Source organism: Eubalaena glacialis, chromosome 19 (assembly GCF_028564815.1).
Source record: "Eubalaena glacialis isolate mEubGla1 chromosome 19, mEubGla1.1.hap2.+ XY, whole genome shotgun sequence".
Classification (NCBI taxonomy): domain Eukaryota; kingdom Metazoa; phylum Chordata; class Mammalia; order Artiodactyla; family Balaenidae; genus Eubalaena; species Eubalaena glacialis.
The window spans coordinates 58,476,573-58,498,970 of record NC_083734.1 but is presented as its reverse complement, the minus strand read 5'-3'; the positions used below and the strand labels follow the sequence as shown (position 1 = coordinate 58,498,970).

At 46.9% G+C, this 22,398-nt stretch overlaps 1 protein-coding gene across 11 annotated transcripts in view; it reads right to left on the bottom strand.

Annotated features, from left to right (window-relative positions):
- Positions 1–22,398, bottom strand: part of SLC39A11 (solute carrier family 39 member 11) — a 424,690-nt gene that overhangs the window by 217,882 nt on the left and 184,410 nt on the right. For 9 of the 11 annotated variants that reach the window (XM_061176496.1, XM_061176490.1, XM_061176497.1 and 6 more), the window contains one exon: positions 20,120–20,261. In XM_061176496.1, coding sequence (XP_061032479.1) covers positions 20,120–20,261 — 142 coding nt within the window. The remainder of the gene's footprint in view (positions 1–20,119; positions 20,262–22,398) is intronic. The other 2 variants (XM_061176491.1, XM_061176492.1) reach the window with 1 other exon arrangement.

The following is a 22,398-nucleotide window of genomic DNA, read 5'->3' as shown; positions in this document are numbered from 1 at the left end:
TTAAGCCCCCAAATCATTGTGCTTTGCCAGCATTTACAAAGCGTCTGTCAGGTGCCGAGCATGGGGTTTGGGCCGTGGATACGGAGGCAAGGAAGGCTGGATCCCTGCCCTCTGGAGTTGGCCCAACAGCAAAATGCTTCCACCTCGAATGAATTCGGAGAAAAACTGTGAGTGGGGAAGGAGGCTGGAGGCAAGAAGTGGGGAGTGACTGGGGACGGGGACGATGCCGGGCGTATGAGGGACAGCAAACTTCACTTCTCATCTCACTAGGGAGAGATCTGCATAAGCCAGAGGTCAGTTTGGGGGCACTGGAAAATCTGGGAAGGGGGAGAGGTTCTTAGAAAGAGGGAAGTGAAGCATTCCAAAATAAAATTTCATTTGCCTTGCAACTTTGCCAGAGCCCCGGTGGTGTGCAGGCAATGCTGAAATCCGCCCGCTGCTCTTTATTGGGCTGGGTATAAAATAAAAGTGTGTATAAATCACCGAGACGTGAATCTGTGACACTAGGGTCCCACTGCGTCCTCTTCGGGAGACCAGGATTAACAAGTGAGGATTAGTGAGTGGGTTGGGTCCTCCAGGAGACGATCTTGAGCCGGCCACGCTTTTCCCTGTCTCACCTATAACCACCACCTACCTACACTCGGAAGGTCTCTGACTACGACTGGGGTTAGGTGCTGTAGGTGGCCCAGGAACGGGATAAAACTAATGGGATATGCAGACCTGGCCTCACCAGCTCCATCACCTGGCCGGCTACAGAAGAAAAAGAGCAGAGTGCAACTTCATGGGCCGAACTCACAAGATGCCCTGAGCTATTTGGGACATGTTTTTCCTAGAGGGACTCACCGTCCTTACCTACAACGCGAAAGCATTAAGCCAGGAGGTGATTTCAAAGGTCCACTTAAACTCCAAATACCCCTGATTTGGTAGCCAATGGATCCCCCAAGAAAGACAGATACTGTATGATATCACTTACATGTGTAATCTAAAAAATAATACAAATGAACTTACTTACAAAAACAGAAACAAACTCACAAACATAGGAAACAAACTTAAAAAAAAAAAGGATCCCCCATCGGCACCATGGTCACACTCAGCTTTTATTTTCACACTGGTCATGCCCAGAAAATCCTATCTTTGGCTTCTATGGAGAACCTACTGGAAAATGCAGGGACCAGGGTAAAGAAGGGAGCTTTAGTTGATCAACTGTGTGGTATGAATTCATATGAAGCAGGTGTCTGTTCCAGTCAAATCCCTTTCATGTCTGTTACCAGAGCTCACAAATTTGTTTCAATTTTTGTTTGTTTCAAATTTCTAGTCACGGGTTTGACTGCAGCTGTTCTGGAACGACCTATGTGTAAATCGCCATGTAGCTCTGTGGGTGTGGGTGTTGGGAGCATGTCAGGGCCAGGGTGACGTGAGCCTGGCACTCACCAGGGGCGCAAAATTTAAGGGGGCAACGAAAACCTCAGGAACAAGACAGACAGTATTTTAATGCACTGTTTTAAAAAATCAAAGTTGATGCAAAAATGTCCATGATGATTGCACAACGATGTGAATATACTTAATACTACTGAACTGTACACCTAGAAATGGTTAAGAGTACACATTTCATTATGCATTTTTTACATATCTCTTGTGAAGCAAGCCTACTGGCAACAATTTTTGTTTGTCCAAGAAAGTCTTTATTTCTCCTTCGCTTTTGAGGGATAATTTTGCAGAGTAAAGAATTCTACGTTGGCGGGTTTTTTTCCTCTCAACACTTTTAATATTCCATTCCACTCTCTTGTTTGCATAGTTTCTGAAGAGTTGCTGTAATTCTCATCTTTGCTCCCTATAGGTAAGGTGTTTTTCATCCTTCTGGCTTCTTCCAGAATTTTTTCTTTGATTTTCTACAGTTTGAAAATTATATGCCTAGGTAGAGTTTTTTGACATTTATCCTACTTAGTGTTCTCTGATCTTCCTGGATCTGTGGCTTGGTGTCTGACTTTAATTTGGGGGAAACTGACAGTCATTATTGCTTGAAATATTTCTTCTGTTCCTTTCTTCCTTCTCCTTCTGGTATGCCCATTACATGTATGTTACACATTTTGTAGTTGTTCCACAGTTCTTGGATATTCTGTTTTGGGGTTTTTTCCTTCTTTTTTTCTATTTGCTTTTCAGTTTGGGAGATTTCTATTGAGATATCCTTAGGCTCAGAGATTCTTTCTTCAGCCCTCTACTCTACAAATAAGCCCACACTTTACCCCCACCCCAGCCGTGGCCAGAGTTCTGGTACTTGACAGAACTACCAGAAAATGTGTAAGGGAAGAAATTCAGAGCACTGATCACAACTGGCCTCAGAGGAAGGGTAAAGAGAAGGAAGAAAAGTCCCTCTCAACTAACCTTAACTTTCCCCCAATTCTACCCTTGTTGTGCAAATAACTTCAGTATTGATGACACACTTATAATCCAGCAACAGTCAGCCTGCAGAGTGCCACAAACCCAAAGAGAGAAGCGGCCAGCCTTAGAAAGCAGGCTCAGACCCCAACTCATGCCTCCGAAGCTGGTTTCACAGAGTACACCTCTCTGTGTTATCCATCCGGGCCCACTACAAACGTCCCAATTTGCCACGGCAGACCTTAGAAATGGAGGAGAAGAGAAGGAGAAGGTGCTGGAAGACAGCCTCTGCCCACTCTTACAAAAATGTTTTAAAAGGTATAGAATAGGAGTTGGCAGGAAAGGGGTAAGCTATTTCAGAAAAACAGAAACGAACAACCAAACAAACCACTTCACCGTGATCATAAAGATGGGGAGACAGAAGTTTACAGTCCGCAGCGACACTGATGGGCAGCCCAGAGAAGCTTCAGTAACATACACGGAGCCCAGAAAGCCCGGAAGTGGATCTTCCAGAAACGAAGAGAAGGTCAACAACTGACAGCCCACAGGAAGAGAAGTTCAGAGCCCTCTGACCGTGAGGACTCCACCTGGGGTAGAAACCAAGCTTCAAAGGGTGACCAGGCAGTGCAGCCGCTGGGGCTGCGTCTGTGACACTTGGCTTTACCCCAGTGCCCCGCTGGGAATGCACGATCCGGCCGAAACTCATTTTCATAGAGCTCTGTTGACAAGGACAAATTCGGTCATGATGAATTTCAAGGACCTTTTGAAATGCTGTGTGGCTACAGATTTTCACAGTATTCAACGATGTTTGCGAGACATGGACCACAAGCCGGAGCTTGGATTATTTTCCATTTTGGTAGAGAGAGTGACAGTAATAAATTTGGCCTGGATGGCAATTTTCTAAAAGTCTTACTCAACAGGTTATAAACTTAACAATTTCTCTGCCCACCAAACACTGCCGGAACCATTTAGACGTAAGTAGATGGGTATTCACCAGGGGAAAGTTCACCAGAGCCGGGGCAGACACCAAAGCCAGGATGATTGTCTGAAAACTCAAGTCAGACCATGTTCGAACCCAACATGGCTTGTTGGACCCCTTAGCACCAAAGCCAAGCGTTGCTACGACGTAGGAGGCCCCCACTTCACCTCCCACCTCCCAGCAACTCCTGCTTGGGCCACACCTCCCTCTTGGTTTCTTTGAACATGTCAGATGCACCCCACCTGAAGGCATTAGCACCTGCCGTCCCTTCCTCCAGGAAAGCTCCTCCCCCTACATAAGGGCACGGTTTGGTCTTTCACCTCCTTCAGGTCTTTATATAAATATCACCTCTCAGGTGACACCCCCAACCCTGCCACCTAAGTTTACACCACCTCCATCCCACACACACGCACCCACCCACTTCCTATCCCCTCGCCTGCTTTGTTTCTTTCCTCCTAGCCGCCGACACCGTCTAACATAGAATGTATTTCACTCACTTGGAACTTTTTCTGTCTCCTCCACCAGAATGTCAGCTCTCTATGTCGTTTTCACCATCGGGTTCATTTGTAGTACCCAACTTCTGCTTACTATTGTATTGCCCGGTGCCTAGAACACATCCGGGAGACACAGGAAGGATCTGCTCATTGCGGGAAATGGGTGACAAGATAAGAACGCAAGCCCAGCGCACTGCTCCCTCTCCCTGCCTGGACCAATGACTACGGAACTGTACTTCATGAGAACCTGCCCCAGTGCTGGACTCGGGGGCGGGATGTGGGCAGTTGGGTGCTGAAGGCTAGTGCTCTTCCTCGGTGGGGATGCCAAGTCAGATAAGAGGGAGGGTAAGGACAGGTGAATGAGACCCGCAGGGCAGCCACTTGTCGCAGGAAGACTTACAGTCCCTAAAAAATTGAAAAAAAGAAAACAGCTACAACTTGAACACGACTCAGTGAGCAAATTGGAGTGGAGAGGAGGAAAAGAAAAAACAAAAGCAGTCACAATAATAATAAGGCACAATATCCTTACCTTTTCCCAAGGGGGTAGGTCGGGGGAAGAGCCTGGGGGTGTTCTAAGACACCCTGAAATTATATGCAGAATTTTGTGGGAATACGCATACTTCTGGAAAAAGATCTATATACCTTTCATCAGCTTCTCAAAGTGGCTGTTGACCAAAATAAAAACTTCCAGAAACACTAACTTACATTTGAATGTTTTCTGTAATTCGTTTTAGTCCCACCAACGCCCATGTATTAAGTGCTGACTACCATACTTCACCAAATCTTAAGACACAACAATTTTAAGACACGCTTTTATTTTAGATGGCATGTCAATTCCACTATGCCATTGGCTGTAAGACAAATACTAATTTCAGAGATGTTGAAAATGCAAAGAAGAGTGAGTCCTGGAAACTACAAATTACACTGCATGTCAAGCACCATGCTAGTCTGTTTACATATTTCACCTGAGTCCCGACGCAATAACATTATGATTCCTATCTTATAAGCGAGAATTCCAAGAACTCAAACCTAGGTTTGTCTGAGAAGCCTCCCACAGGAGCATCCCAACAAAGAGACGGCTCCCACTGCTGCAGATCTTAGCACCAGCGAGGAACCTCTCACAATCAAGTGCACTGGGAGACACAGAGAGGTCATTCTAGTTGCATATCAAATGACTGCAGAAGCACCCAGCTTGAATCGGAAGCCATGCTTCAAACAAACTTCCAAATGCCTGGAGGAGAGTTTCACATTTATTAGTCTAAAGAGCATCTGCTCCTCCATCAACTTCATAGCCTTCTCTCACTTCAATAAGCAACTATTTAAGTGGAATTTAATGATCCAGAACACACAGTGCACTGTGCTGAAAGTGGGATTCAGAAATAAAAGATGCACGATTCCTTGTCAATCTTAAAATGCATCCCCACTATCAAAGCATTAACAAAAGAACGTCTCTGAAGGTTGGGGTGGGATAGTGCACGAGCACGTGTGTGTGCTATAGAGGGTGAGGAGAGAGAGGCTGAGATGAAAACGCCCACTGCATTGGGTATCTTCACAAACAGGATATGCTCCCACCCCCCCTGAGGAGTTCTTAGGAACTCAGTGAGTAAAACCACCCCCAGGGAAGAATCAGAAAGAAATCTCTCCAAGAAAACAACCTGCAGCCTGAATGTAACTGAAAGCAGCATCAACCTTTGTGGATGTCAGCCTCTGATATTTGAGAGTTGCTTGTTACAAGGCAAAGCTGATGCATACAGCCTGTTACACTCAGGTACATGAAGTCAATGTGAAAACTCTCGGCAGCACACACACTAATGTAAGGACTGTACCTGGAGTCACACGTGAGCCCTCAGGCTTTTAAATCTTCATCTTTCCCGGGAAGGAGCCTTAGAGCACAATTGGCTCTATATATCAATACATTCTTCTTCAAATTTTGGGTCAATGCCATCATCTTTGGGAGTCACCTAACAGTGAAACTTACTAATAATGAAAACAAAAATGCAAACCATGACTTTTTTTTAAACCAGCCAGGCGGTGGATGACAAATTGTATCTCGAGCTTGTCCTCATCTCTCTTCTCAATTGCATTCTTCTGGTAGCCTCTCACTTAACCTCGATGGCTCCTGAGACCAGGAGGAGACCAGCTAAAGCCTCAGAGGCCAAATAGTCATGATAAAATGTCCTAGACCACAGTACAGGGAATGGGTTTGCCTTGGGAAGCCCCCTGTTGGAAAGCAGCAGGGCCAAATTATAATTCAATAATTATCTTGGGGCTTCCCTGGTGGCGCAGTGGTTGAGAATCTGCCTGCCAATGCAGGGGACACGGGTTCGAGCCCCGGTCTGGGAAGATCTCACATGCCGCGGAGCAACTGGGCCCGTGAGCCACAACTACTGAGCCTGCGCGTTTGGAGCCTGTGCTCCGCAACAAGAGAGGCCGCGATAGTGAGAGGCCCGCGCACCGCGATGAAGAGTGGCCCCCGCTCGCCACAACTAGAGAAAGACCGCGCACAGAAACGAAGACACAACACAGCCAAAAATAAATAAATTTTAAATATATATATAAATAAATAAATGAATAACTGTATTTTTTAAAAATAATAATAATAATAATTATCTTGAATGTTTTGGAGGAAAAAAGTTACTGAGAACGTTGTTGTTGTTAAAGATCATGCCTAAACACACACACACACACACAAAAGACTGCCTTTTTTAAAAAAACTTGGATTGTAAATCAGCCCTCAGAAGCCTCCTAAGAAACTTCCAAAAGTTTTCCAAATAACACCAATTCTCCCAAGTTGACCGCTTCCAGGGAGCCCAAACTCATTTGTTCAGACGAGTTCTGCGGTGTGTGTTCACATGTCAGTTTTATTACTTTTTAATCTGTTGTTATTTTTTTACCCCAAAAGGGGGTGCTGAGCACCTGGGCACGGCAGGCCCTAGCGGTCCCTTCTTCTCCTGATCTAGCTCCACGGGGGCTCCCGGGGATCAGGCTGAAGCGAAGAGCAGACTGAAAGCTCAGGACGCGGCTCCACCACAAAGAACTGTCCCTCCCCAAAGGCCTATAACCCAGCAGTCTGTGGTTTTCATCAGGTGCCCAGGTGGTCTCCTTCCCACAAAATGGTCAAGGCAGATGTTCTGAGCATGATGGGTTGGGAGGGTCATCGTGTGAGGGTCCAAACAGGAAAGAGGCAAGTAGCTACTCCAGAGCATCTAGACAGACATCACGGCAACCTTAGAAGACACACCTGCCCCCTGATTTGGAGCCAACATTCCTGTTCGATGTAACATTTTTTAAATACTGAAACTTCACATTTTAAGTTTAAAGTCGCATCTCTATTTCTGAAGGGGAGGGAAATAGGAATCAAGGCGGATGACTCTCTTCCCCTCCTAGCTGCCCCGGTGGTGTCCCTGGGGTCTTGGAGCCCTTGGAAACTGAAGATTTAATTCTCATTAAGCACCCTGTAGATTAAAGGAAATAACCGCCAATAGGTTCAAAGAAGACACTGTGCTTAGAAAATAAGACGATGCATCTCTGTGTTCAACGGACGGTGCTGAAGGGTCCCCTCCCAGCAAAGGCGAAGTGCTTGTCTACCTCCACGGACCCGCTGCAGTGTGACGCTGAAACGTCCCTGCTTTGCACACGTGACTTAAATGGGAAGCCTGGGTGCGAGGAAATGAAGAGAGCAGTGGGAAAGCAGAGCCTCTGCAGCCCTGTCCGGGAGCTCCCCTAATCAGACTTTCAGAATACAAGTTCTGAGTCAACGTGTCCTGTTCTGCCACTCAAGACACATGATCAAAACTTGCCTCTGTGCGGCCTTCTGCAGTCAGAATTTTAAACACGCTTTTGGGGCCCCAGGACTTCCCAGGGGCAGGCCGGCGGGGGAGCCGGGAGCAGCTCACGAGTTCTGGGAGCACCGCTTCAATGTCCATCGAGTTGTAGCCTCTCCTTTTCCCTCCCTTCGCTGTTAAAACATCACCCCCACAAAGGCTTCACTCCACTCGCCCAATCCTGAAAACTGGCTGAGCGACAGGACTGCTTAACCCAATCACTAGCAAAAAAGGCGGCTCTGGAGTCTTGGTCAGATCATAGGATCCCGTTAGATGCCAGCGTGGAACCTTTATCCGCATCCCTGCTGCCCTTTTCCAGTCCGAGCCAGGCAGAGGACAGCAAAGGGGATAAGTGCGGTACAGGTAGGGCCCTCGAGTTGAGGCGTGTTGGAACATAAGACCCTGCGAAAAAGGAAATTAATATGCAAATCTTCTTTATCCCCTGCTTGTGGGAGACGTGCCAGAAGCAAGTACAGTTTGACACCAAGTGGTCAATAACTAACCAAGTAGGGCCGGATGACGGGTGGGTTGGAAGATTGTCACCGAGACACTTGAAGGATGACTTCAGGGAGAGGCCGGTTCTCCATAATAAATCTCACGGGCGTCTAGACTTGTCACGGCGCTCCACCCCAAATGTACGGCAGGGACCCTGTCAACAGATCGCTTGGATGAGCTTAATTAGCGCCGCCGGCCTTCCGCTCTGCAAAACCAATCCGAAGCAAAGTCCTGGAGGAGAGCTTCACCCAGATCAGATTTTCTAGAAAGAGGGGAGGGGCCCCAGGGTAGAACCTGCCCACGTGGGTCTCCATGCACGGCGGGAAGAAAGTGCCTCCGAAGAGCTTTTCCAATTACTGTACCACCCAGGAACAGCTGCGCTGGGGCTGCAAACGGCACTGCTGGGCCCGGCAGAGCCCGAGAGAATTCTCCAAGGACCCTGCGTACTGAGGGTGAGGGGGAGAGAGCGGGAGGAAGATCACTGGAGAGGGGAGATGAGGAGGGGTGCGGAGAGGAGGTGGGAAGACGCAGGTGAGAGAGACGGGAGAGATGGAGAGGCCGAGAGAGGAGCGACCAGGTGAGGTGAAACAGGCAAGGGAGGATATGCTGCTAACCAAGCCGAGAAGTCCTGGGGGACTGCGGAAAAGAAGGGGAAAGGTTACCACGGCCACTCCCTGCGGAAAGCACAAGCTGCCAGGCTAAGCTCAGAGGAGACACCTGCAGCCCCTGATGGCCACACCTGCCGCCACTTCTGCTCACCTGGGGGACTCTGCCTGGAAGCCTGTGCCCAAGCTCCCACTCAGGACCTCCAAGGTCTCAGACCAGAACCCGCTGCCCCAGATTTTCAGGTCCCATGAGCCCTTCCCCTAAAGGCCAGAGGGGGCAGAGGGGCCCTCTCCCCAATGTTCTTGGTCGGCTGATGAGCGAGGAATTGTGGAGCAGGAAGGGGGTCTCAGCCCACACGTTCACACTGCACAGGAAGCCCCTCTATAACCTCCCTGACCATTGGTCACCTAGCTTGTGCTTGAATACTTCCAGTGACGGGGAGCTCAGTCCAGTCATGATTCCATGAGCCCGTGTTACTATCACATCTACCACATATCCTGACTCTACCCTCCCCCTGCTCTTCACCACATACACACACACACACACACACACACACACACACACACCCCTTCTCCATTCACCCCATGATTCTCTATAATTTTTCACATCAATCTTATCGTACATTTTTCCTTAACCACACTGGCGCGCCTTTAACTTCTTTAGGGATTTCCTTTTCCTCTGAGAAACCTCCTCTTCCAGCTTAAGGACAATCTGCTCTTTTCTAGTGTGGATACTCCAGCCCTGATTTGTTGCCCTGAATGTAAATGCTGTCCATCTTTCTGAGCACCTCGAGAGCGCTGGAGACACAAGGGTGTTTAATGACCAGAGAAAACCACATCCAAACCCAAAAGCTCTCTGTACTTTTCAAGGTGGGCAGCAAAATCTCTACAGTCTGGGCCAAAAAAAAAAAAAAATCCCATATTCAGGCACCCTGAGTGCTCTGGCCATTTTTAGTGCTGTCCAGACAGAATAATAACTAATATTCACTGAGGACACACAAAGCAGTTAGCACTGTTCTAAGCATTTTACTTGTATTAACTTAGCCTGTCTTCACTGCGACTCTGCCAGGTAATTACCATTATCCCCACTTTAGACACAGAAACGGAAGGAAAAGGCAGGGTAAGAAGGTTGCCCAAGGTCTAGCAGCTGCTAAGAGGTGGAGTCAGAATTCAAACCCAGGGAACTTCGCTGGTGGCGCAGTGGTTAAGAATCCACCTGCCAATGCAGGAGACAAGGGTTCAAGCCCTGGTCCGGGAAGATCCCACATGCCACGGAGCGACTAAGCCCGTGCGTCACAACTACCGAGCCTGTGCTCTAGAGCCCGCGAGCCACAACTACTGAGCCCGCGTGCCACAACCACTGAAGCCCACGCGCCTAGAGCCCGTGCTCCGCAACAAGAGAAGCCACCGCAATGAGAAGCCTGCACACCACAACAAAGAGTAGCCCCCCACTCAGCACAACTAGAGAAACCTCACGCACAGCAACGAAGACCCAACACAGCCAAAAATAAATAAATAAATAAATAAATAAATAAATAAATAAATAAATAAAAAAGAATTCAAACCCAGTCTCACAGTTATCCAGTATTCTCTGACCCACTCCAACTCTGTACCGTCTCTGCAGCATGCCACCTTTCAGGAACTTGACGGCTTTTCAAACATCAATGCCTTTCGTCTACCATAAACGTACAGATGACATCGTACTTAATGGTGAAAGACTGAATGCTTTCTCCGTAAGATCAGGAATAAGGCAAGAATGTCTGCTCTCACCAGTCTTATCTGACATCTTCGCCAGTGCAATTAGGTAAGAAAAAGAAATAAAAGGCATACAGATTGGAAGGAAGAAATAGAACTGTTAGTATTCACAGACATGACATAGAAAATCCCAAGGAATCTACAAAAAAACTCTTAGAACTAATGAATGAGTTTAGCCAGGTTGCAGGATACAAGGCTAACATGCATAAATCAATTATATTTCTGTATACTAGAAATGAATAATTATAAATTTAAATTTAAAACACCATACCATTTATAATAGCACCATAAAAGGAAATAATTAGGTATGAATCTAACCAAATATATGTTAAGTTATATATGCTGAAAACCACAAAACACTGATAGAAGAAATTAAAGACAACTTAAATAAATGGAGAGCTATACCATGTTTATGAAATGGAAGACAAGATTATTAAGATGTTAGTTTCCCCCAAATTAATTTATAGATTCAATGCAATCCCAACCAAAAGCCATAAGCCCATCAAGATTTTTTGTAGATATTAACAAGCTGATTCAAAGGAACTAGAATAACCAAAGCAATTTTGAAAAAGAATAAAGTGGGAGGACACACAATATCTGATGGCAAGACTTAGACTAAAGCTACCATAATTAAGAGAATGTGAGATTGGTGAAAGAACAGACATATAAACCAAAGAAGCAGAATGGACAGTCAAAAAGTAGATCCACACAAATATGGTCAATTAATTTTTTACAAAAGCACAGAGGCAATTCGATGGAGAAAGGTCAGTCTTTCCAATACATGGTGTTGCAACCATTGGACATCCCCATTAAAAAAAAGCCTGAACTCCAAACTCGACCTCACTCCTTACCCAAAAATAACTCAAAATAGAGGGCTCTGGGCGGGAGCACCAAGGACATATTCAAGATCCACTTGAGGGATGGTCAGAGGTTTACATATGTTAGGTTGAACCATATAAAATGCCCAGATTTGTTTCCCGAGAACGCTTGAATCTCCTTGAAGGCACATGTCTCCTAACTGTTTCTATGTGTATGACAGGCGCTTCCCTACTAGAAAGAACACGATCAATGTTTACTGAGATTGACCTGAGCAAATCTTTCCAAGACCTGCCGGGGATCGGGGCGGCAATACCGCCGGCTGAGCCTGCCTTCTTAGGGAAGAGGGCAGAGATCTCTGGCTCACGTATCTGAGAGCTGCGAGAGACATCGCATGCTTCCTCTGCCCTCCTCAAGGAATGCCTCTGCCTCCCCCCCGCCGCCCCCCCCCAGGCCAATGACTAGTTTGGGGTCATCAGGAGTCGAGAATCCTGAGAGTCAGCCCTGTTTTGGGTAACCAACTGTTTCGCTGGCACATCCCTCAACATCTCCAAAATACTGCGACCCTCAAAATCGACAGCTGATTTAGTGCTCAGACACTTCGAGCTGTTTTCTTTCTCTCGTCCCAGGAGGGCAAATGCACCAGAGAGAAGAAAGCAGAACAAAATACCAGAACGCCCACAGCCCAAAGAGGAGATGGGAGGCCGAACAGGAGGTACGTGCTGACAAAGACAGCCCAGGTTGAATGGAGCTTCTCACGGATGCCTTTTCTTGCAGGTAGGGTTGCACTGACCTCATCCCAGACGCCGGAGTTGTCACTGTTGATGACACAGGTTCAAAGCCCAATTCCTCATCTACCCCATCTGCACATTCCTGCTCTACGGCTGCCTCTCTCAGTAAGCGGCATCCATTTCCTCCCAGTTTCATGGGCTCAAAACCAGCTCCCTCCTTGGGCTCTTTCCATAAAAGCCAGAAGGGGGGAAAAATAAACAATCGAGATGGGAGTGAATAAATAGAAAGGACCCCTAAAGACCTGAAATACTTGAAACCAAAGTGCCGCCCTATGCTTCTCCAGCTTCAGGAGCTTCTGCAAAAAATAACATCTGGGAAACAAAACGAAATGATCTGAAAAGAGCCCGGGTTGCCCGGCGTTGGCAGCAGGCACCCCGAAATCTCTGGGTGATGAAAGCTTGGCAGGAATATCCTGACGGGGCTGGTGCTGCCCAAGACACTTGTCTGCTCTGCTTCCCAAAAGCACATTGAAAACACATTTCCCTGTTTAACAGACTTGTGAGCTGAAATGAATGTGTCAGAATGCTAATAAATAGGATAGAACCTGCTAGCCCAGCAAATGTTAAATTTTGCATAAGGAGACAGTATCCCTAACTCCTTGGTAGACGCTTAATGAATATTTCAGACAAAGAGCCCTGGCAGCTGCTCTAAAGGCTCCCGATGAATTTAAGTGGGTTTCTATTATTGCCAGGATTAGCCTCCTGTTTCCTCCCATTTTCTCCCCTCTCCCTCCCTTGTGCATGACAAAAGCCCCTCCGGACTAACCAAGCTCCCTGAAGCCTGGCCACGGAGGGGGTCAGAGCGTGGGGCTGATCAATGGACCGGGTTGAAAAGGGTTCCCCCCAAATTCATGTCCACCTAAGCCTCAGAATGTGACCTTCCTTGGAAATAGAGTCTTTGCAGATGGAATTAGTTAAAAAGTGGTCATACTGGATTAGGGTGGGCCCTAAATCCAACAACTGGTGTCTTTGTAAGAGAAAAAAGAGGGTGATTCAGATACTGACACACAGAAACACACACAGGGAAGAAGGCCACATGACAGCGGCAGTTGAGGCTGGCGTGATGCGGTTACAAGCCAAGGAATGTCAGGAGCCACCAGAAGTTACTAGAATCAAGGAAGTTATCGGAGTGTGGCCCTGCGGACGCTTTGACTTCCGACTTCTAGCCTCTGGAGCTGTGAGAGCAAACGTTTCTGTGAGGACACACAGTTTGTGGTACGTTGTTATGGCAGCCCTGGGAACTCAACACAGTCAGGAGAGCACACCTACACGTTCCAATGTATATGAATCTCCCCCCAAGGTACCTGAGCCGATCATGTCAGGTGATGGTGGTGGTGGACAGCATTGCCCCACCCCTTTGATTTCATTAGCAGAGAGCGCACACCTGCCAGCAGTCTTGTAAGATCGGACTTCGAATCATTTGACTTTCTCTCTACTTCCTGTCTCAGAGAAACTCTCCAACTTCATCCAACTCTTTTCCACACCTACTCAGCATTCCCAGCACATCCAGGTATGAGACAAACAGATAAAGAGACAGAAATACAGTGAGAGAATTTAAAAGATGGAAGGAAGGGAGGGAGGGAGGGAGGGAGGGAGGGAAGAATGAAGGAAGGGAACCAAGTAAGAGCTTGTGCCACCTGGTGTTCCTTCAGGTGGGTTACCATCCACGGGAAGACAACGTTTCAAAAACATTGTTAAGCACCATTATGGGCTGAGCCGTGTCCCCCTGAAACCCATGCACTGAAGCCCTAAGCCCCAGTACTCAGAATTTACCTGTATTTGGAGATAGGGTTTTTAAAGAGGTAATTACATTAAAATGAGGTCATTCGGGTAGACCCTAATCCAACAGGACTGGTAAGAGGAGGAGATTAGGACACAGACAGGCAGAGGGAAGACCAGGTGCGGACACAGGGAGAAGGCGGCCGTCTACAAGCCAAGGAGAGAGGCCTCGGGAGAAACCAACCCTGCCCACACCTTGATCTCAGACCTCAAGCCTCTGGAACTGTGAGAAAATCGATTTCCGCCGCACAAGCCACTCATCCTGCGGTGCTTTGTTAGGGCAGCCCAAGCAAACGTATACAAGTACCAGACTGCCTCTAGGCCTGGGCCTCATGAAAATGCACTCCAAGTTGACCGCCTAGCTCAGAAAATCGGGACAGGAAAAAAAAAAAAAAAAAAAAGCAAATAAACAGGAAAAGTGCTGTTGGAGTGGCAAATATGAGGCAGGCAGAATGTAACATTCATCAGAAGCAGAAGAATCTATAAAATGTATCCACCTAATAATGTTCCCCTGAGCCAAAACACTCAGGCCACCCACACAGAGCCCTGTTCCGGAGGGTATTTCTGTACCACTTCCTTATTTTAGTTAACATCCATGATGCTAAAGAGCTCCTGGTAATTATTATTGTTGAACACTTGGCTTTATCCTTTGGCAAAATATTTTTGGGTTTTGTTTTTTGTTTTTTGTTTTGGAATTAAGACTTGGCATATTTTAATAGCCTAATAGCCTCAGTGCTACTGCCATGTGCTGACAGGTTGGGTTCATGCCCTTTTGAATGAAGAAGCCCAGGTTACAGGCCCTCACCCGGAAAGGACGGAGCAAAGCCAGGACCTGCCTATTTTTCAGGTCCCAGGCAACTCCTCTCAAGGAGGCCAGGAGAAGACTTGAAAATGTCCCCTGACCAACCAGTTATAGAAAAAAAAAAAAAAAAAAAAAAAGTCTAATTGCTGAAACCACATGCCAAGACATTAAATTACATGAATAACTGTGAAGTCATTCTTTCATCTGTAGAGAGCTTACTGATAAAAATTCAAAATTACGAATAACCTCTCAAGAGACTTCCCTAAACACATTATTTTGGAGACCTAGTCATTAAAAAGAAAAAAAAAAAAATCAAAATTTCTCCTAAGAGCTATATCTGGCTCCTGATCAAATTTAAGTGTACTAAATTTGACTGGAAATATCGGTGACAGAAGTCAAGGAAGACTTGGAAAATTAGAAGATATGGGAGAAGAAAAAGGTGATTGTCAGAGGAAGCTTGAAGCTGTTTCAAAAAAGACCTCTTTGCTTCCTTGGGATTCGGCTATTTTAAAGGATTTCAGTGCCAAGGAAATCTAGGAGCTGGGAGTTGAATACACGTGGCTGGTCTTACAGAGCGAACAGGCAGCTGGCCTCCGAGAAGGGATCTCACCCCACAGCGACGGCTTCCCAGCCCCAGGCCCACACGTGTGCTGGAAAATATAATCCTCCAAAGGCCAACCAGTGTGAAAACCCTTCAGCTAAAGAAACTGTCCCCGGTTAAGACGTAACACATGAGCGGGAGTAAAACACTGTCGATAACTGATGCCTCCACGTTCAACAGTTGATCAAGTCTCTTCCCAGAGGCACCGAAGGGAGGATGCTTAAAGGGGAAAATAGGGGAGAGGAATGATTCCAAGTACATGATTGAAAGACGACAGTATGATACCTGGAGGAGAGGTGGGGGCGCCTTGGAGAGGGGGAAGGGCATCAGAGCACATCCAAGCGCCTTCCTGACTCTCAGTGGATAAGCCCTGTAGATGCTCATCTGGGGGTAGGGCACTTGGGAACCTTGAGCTGGAAAAGGCAAATTCTGTCTCCCAAGATCAGCTCTAGTTCTACAGGAAGATGCCACCCAGCAAGTCCGGAGCACAACCAATGAGGAATTCCTAAGATACAAACAAATACATGTGACTGGAGTTGGCAGTTTGTCCAAATTTATAAGCCACTTGACGCTAGGTCTGCATCTGTTTCGTTGTGCAAAACATGGTTTCTCATCTGCCAGGCTGTCCAGGTAGAATTATCATTGCCAGGTGAATTCTCCTAACATAAAAGAATAAGGCATCAAGGAAAAATGTGTTTCTAACCAGAGTTTCTTATGTCTTACTCTTGCCTGACTTAAATCCCCGTTCACTTCTCCACCCAACAAGCTTTGGAAAGGTTTATAGATAATAAATAGAAGCCACTTCACAACTAATTTCCCAAATTAAATCCACCTCTTTCTGTCCTGGAGAATAATGCCTACTTCTGTTCCTTCCACAGGTACACAAAATTACAGACAGTCCTCCATCTGCCATGATAATGGATCCATGAGAAAAAAACCCTTGAAAAGCTTCAGCTTCCTCTCTCAGAACAAACAACATATGGAAATGGGGCAGTTAACAATTACCCTTCTTGAAATAAAAAATGGTTCTGACAAACCCAGGGGCAGGACAGGAATAAAGACGCAGACATACAGAATGCACCTGAGGACACGGGGAGGGGGAAGGGTAAGCTGGGACGAAGTGAGAGAGTGGCATGGACGTATATACACTACCAAATGTAAAATAGATAGCTAGCGGGAAGCAGCCGCATAGCACAGGGAGACCAGCTTGGTGCTTTGTGACCACCTAGAGGGGTGGGATAGGGAGGGTGGGAGGGAGACGCAAGAGGGAGGAGATATCGGGATATATGTATGCATACAGCTGATTCACTTTGTTGTAGGGCAGAAACTAAAACAACATTGTAAAGCAATTATACTCCAATAAAGATGTTAAACTAAAAAAAAAAAAATTTACCCTTCTTTAGCCTAAAGAGAGTGCTAGTGAGAAAAAAAAAAAAAAAAAAGTCCACTGGAGGCTGAATGGGGGAGGCTGAGGCAAAAAAGCCAAGTTCTAGATAAACACTGGGGTCGTGGAGCCATCTGAAACGTGATGGATGTTATAGATCTTTGCCTTCCAAAAACACGTATCTTTTTGCATTAGATTCCAAGAGGTTCATAAACCCTTTGCTGCCCACTCATGGACCCCAGACCTACAGAACCCCTGGCCTTGTTTCTAGAATTTACTCGACAATAGAATTGCCCACAGAGGTGTATGCGTGAAAGTGCTCTCTGCCACTTTCTTTATAATAGCAAAAGAGTGTAAACACCCTAAAGGGCCATCAAGAGGGGACTAATTAGGTAAGATCATGGCCAAGAATAAGAATCAATGAATGCCCAGGAAACAAAAACCAAAATGTGTTATTAAGTGAAAAACACAAGGCACAGAATAACGGGCCAAGTATGATGGTATAAACATAATATTTCTGAAAGGAAACACAAGAACCTAGAAACAGTGTTTGTGTCTGAGATGGGAATCTAGACCATAAGGGATCTGAAGGTGGAAGAAAATTTACTTTTATTTGTAATCCATGTTATTACTTTCTTAATTAAAAGAAAGCTAGCTGGAGAGAGAAATAGTTGAGGGGGGTGGGAGAGAGAGAGAGAGACAGAGAGAGAGAGACTGATTTATAAGAACTTCTGGTCTAGCAAGGTCCCAAAATATCCCCGGCCCTGAGAACAGTTGATATTGTAAAACATTTGGCACCAAGACATACACAGGAAAGCACTCATAAATGCATAAATGCTTTTCCCAGCTTGGGCTGCTGGCGATGCTCAGAGCAGCCTAACCTCCTCTTCACAGTGTGGTTTTTCTGGCTTTTCCTCTTTTTGAACCAATTATGGGACATTATAACAGCAGCGCCAACATTATTTTTTAAAGGCTGATATTATTCACTAAACACCCATTAAACCAATCTCCTGGCTCCATTTACAGCTAGCTCAAGGGCAAATCCAGATGGTAGTACAAATAACACGTATTCAGACTTGATCTGCACAAGGCCAGTCATCAAATAGCCATTACCAGTTTTAAAGTCTTCAACTGCCTGACAGCCACAGGTGTGTCCAGGTGAGAAGAAGAGCAACCTTTCCGGAGGTGGCTGGGTTCCCTCGGTCTCTGCAAACCATCTTTGCGCTCCCCCAAGGGCTGCATTTGCCTCTGTATCTGAACAGTTAGCAACAACGACTGAGGGTTGCTTGGTAACCTGGTAACAGGCGATGCCAAGGTGTTTCTGAGCAGAGGACGGGATTGCATCGTCTCCCACGCAGTCTCCGCTCACGGCTCCACCCTGGGGTGGCCAAGAAGATCCAGCAATCCTGGGAGACTTTCCAGGAAAGTCAACTCCCACTGGCCCTATATTCCCATGGCCCCAGTGGAAAAGGTTCATCTCAAAGGGATCGCCCCTTTTTACTTTTTTTTTTTTTGATTGATTGACAGGCACTGAACCTTCCCCCCTGTGGCCTTGAAGATTGAAAAAATGGGATAGAATAAAATCTGCCCAATTTCTTCATCATAGAGAAGGCTCAGAATCAGGAACGTAAATATGGCATTAGAGTGATTTGGGTATTTCTGTCTTATTAAAAAATATACTGGTCTGTAGTTTTCTTGTGATGCCTTGATATCCATTTGGTATCAGGGTATTACTGGCCTCAGAATAAATTAAAAGGTGCTCCTATTCTATTTTTATAGCATAAAAAAAAAAAAAGAATCAGGACCATAAAGTCTCCTATTTTATTTTTATACCAAAAAAAAAAAAAAAGAATCAGGACCATAATGTCTCTTATTTTTACAGCAAAAAAAAAAAAAAAAAAAAAACCAAGACCATAAAGTCTCCTATTTTATTTTTATAGCAAAAAAAAAAAGCATCAGGACCATAATGTCTTCATAGGGGATCACAGGAGCTCCACGACAGGACAGCTGGGGAGAACTGAGAGAAAGCCTCCTGTCCCTGTGTTCCCACGACCCGGCATGGAAAATCCTCTGCTGGAGGATGGTGCCCCACGCTGGCCGCTGGCAGCTCCTGACTCTCCAATAAGAGGAGAACAGCAGACGGCACCGAGTGGTTCTGATTTGAGTATGAATGACAAGCGTGACTGGACACAGCGGGCAGATTTTTCGTGCTAACCCTCTATTACTTGAGCTCATGTTAGATGGATTTTCGTTTCCTGATTACATCCCACATCCAAAGTGGCAGGCGGCAGTGAGCCGCAACCCAAGTGGAGAAGGTATTCGAGTTCTCCATGAATAATTCACGCAGGACATAAGCTGAACACAGATAATTGAGAACTGGCCGGGGCATCGCTGTAACTTTTGTACGTTTACTGTACCGCGCTCTAGCGATCACCTCAGCCGACCCAGGGTGGAAACAGCAAATTAACGTGCCAGCCGGGAAACATGAAAGGACTTTCTCCCTTAAATCACTAACGTGAAGACAGCAACTGGTCACCAGTCTGTTTCTCCCCGACGCACCTAAGGGAGAACTCCAAGCGAGGCAGGAGGCAGCCGCTCTCAACACCCTTTGCCTGGAGTCTGAGGTTTACAGAAGTGGGGAGGGGGAGGGACAAACGTTTCACAGCATTGGGGGGGGGGGGGAGGGGGGTGGCGCTCGCCTGCTAAACGTGGGACTTGAATAAATGCAAAGGAAAAAACAGGCATCCACCTCTCCTGGTGCAAACTGGCACTTACATTAGCCAACTGCCCTGGGTGAGCCATGACCGGGCAAGGAGCAGGGAGTCCTACACGGAGACTGGAAACCGGCATGATCCTCTGAACTCCTTCTCAGGGGGCACTGGCCCAGTCTGCACCTCCTCGACGGAGATTCAGGAATTCCTACCCGATTCCTCTTGAGGGACGCAGTCCCTCTAACTTAAGACAAAAGGCATGACTTTGCCATCAGTGTTTTCAGGTTTTCTGGCTCCAAACTGAATCAGTGAGAGCAACAGTTTCGCCAGATGGACCAGAAAGATGAAAGTCACGTAAACGGAAAGGAACATCCAGGGTCCATCAGGGAGGGGGCGACAGAGGGACAGGTGCCCATCCACTCCAACCCAAGCCAGCCCAATCCCATCAGAGTGGCCCTGGCCCACTTGTCCAAGTTGGAAAAGCAATCAAAAGGCCCTGTTACCTCCCGTGCACTAAGCAGGTGGTTTGGAGAACCAATGGGGAAGGAAAGCACAGGGCCAGACGCTGGCTCAGCGCCGTGCGACAGTGGGGTGGGTACTTTGCGAGGACAGGACACAGCACCTGGCATTTCCCTGCCATCCCTCCCGCCACCAGGCCTGAGTCTCCCCTGTCTCACTCGGCCCAGGGTCTGCAGCAGGGAGCTTGCCTGAAAGAAGCCCAGCTCTACCTATCCGGATGGAAAGTTCACTCTCGGGGAAGAGCAGCCTGGGACCCTCAGCATCAGACTTCTTCATCAACGCAGGGTCGAGGTTCAGTGCCAGGGCCATCTGGGGGTCTTCTGCTGCACCCTGAAACGAGAAGCAGGGGCATCACCGTAACACCTCTCTGCCTTCATTCCCCCGGCCCCTCCAGCTCCCGGCAGCCAAGGTGGTTTGCCCTTCTCTACCGAGAGCCCCGGGCCAGCCCAGTCCCCGGGCCAGCCCCAGCTGTCAGGCTGGGCTGAGTCATGAGCAAGGCGACAAGCTTTCCGGCTGCAGAACTTTGAGGATGACAACAACGGGACCTGAGGCGTCGGTGCTGATCCTAGAAATGGGAAGAACACACACTGGGAAAGAGCGGGTCAAACATCAAACCCCCCTCCACGATTCATCACCGCCGGGCAGATGGCAGAACGGACTCAGTTCCCCAACTGTCAAAAGAAGCCTGGAGGGCAGGTCCGCTCAATGGCAGCCTCGGAGCAGGCGCCAAGGTCACCACCTCTCCAGAGATCAAAAGGGGACGAGAGTCAAACAAAAGCACCTCAAAGGAGGGAAAGTGACAGTCGTGGAGGACACAGCACAGTTGGAGGCAAGCCCAGACAGCCTTAAGTCACCATGTCACCCTTCTGCTTTGTCCGTAACCAGTCATTTTGACTGCTTTTGCATTAACTACGCAAAGTCTTGATTTTGATCCCCATGTTTATTTAACAAATATTTATTGACTGCCAACCGTGTGGATACTTGGTGAACGAACAAAGTTCTAGCTCTTATGGAGCTTATGTTCCAGTGGAACACAGGAGGAGCAAACAGGTGAACCTACAACGGGGCTGTGAGCTTCTCCTCCAAAGACATCGGCAGGAACCCGCTGACCCTAAGGGAAGGTGAACAGAATCATCTGGATGGGGAAAGGAACGGCAGGTATTTTTTGAAAACCAGGCAAAAATAGTTCTAAACAGAAGTTTCCATTTAAAATGTGTGTCCCAGGACTTCCCTGGTGGCGCAGTGGACAAGCCTCCGCGCTCCCAATGCAGGGGGCCCGGGTTCGATCCCTGGTCAGGGAACTAGATCCCGCATCCATGCCGCAACTAAGAGTTTGCATGCCACAACTAAGGAGTCCACGAGCCGCAACTAAGTAGCCCGCCTGCCACAACTAAGACCCACTGCAAATTAATTAATTAATAATAAATAAACGTGTGTCCCTAATAGGGGAGAGAAGAAGGCTTATTAATCCAATCACTGAAATGCATCTATTCATAAGCAAATACTAAAACTGTTTTCTTGGGTAAGTTTCATGAAGGAATAGCACAAAAGTTATGCCTGGCTGTGTCTTACACACACACACACACACACACACACCCTTTCTTGTTTTCTCATCATCATGTTGATCAGGGATCAGAAAGAGAAACTAATGATTCTGACATTTTACTTCATTATTTCTGACCAACTAAATGTGAACAACGAAAACATAAACCCTTCCTCTCACATCTTCTCATTTCTCCAATATATTGATATTGTCCTAATCATTTATTTACAATGTCGTCTATAATGCACTTTTTTTAATTGAAGTATAGTTGATTTACAATGTTGTGTTAATTTCTGCTGTACAGCAAAGTGATTCAGTTTTATACACACACACACACACACACACACACACTCCTTTTCATATTCTTTTCCATTATGGTTTATCACAGGATATGGAATATAGTTCCCTTATAATGCACTTTAATAAGGGTGCCGACACCTCCTTTAACTTTGCTTTAAAAGGGAAAAAAAGCCTGGTGGTGTGGTTTGAGCTGCCCTCGTTAAAGTTCTTAGGACCCTCTGTAGAATCCTAGGGGATGCGGGCTTTCACCTGCTCTGTCACTGAGAGAGGCACCAAGAGAGGCAGACCGTCCCATTGTATGAGTCAAGGTTGACGCTGCAGATGGATGATTCCTGGGGACAGAAGGGACTTGGGGAAGGCCAGCCTCTCCCCCCACCCCACCCCCACTAAGTGACAGCTGGTGTCTGCGCCATGTGCCTCGGGCCACATAGTCGCAGCTCTTTGTTTGTTTATAAGCTTTAATTATTTCTAATCCTACATCTCACGCTGACATCTGAGGAATCACTGCAGCCATAAAAGACGTGTTTCACTAGGAGAGTGCGTGCGTCGGCTGGTCTTTCTTCCTTTGTCTTGGTTCTTTTTAGAATGTGATTGATGCGGAGCTTTGGGAAGGATATAGAAAGA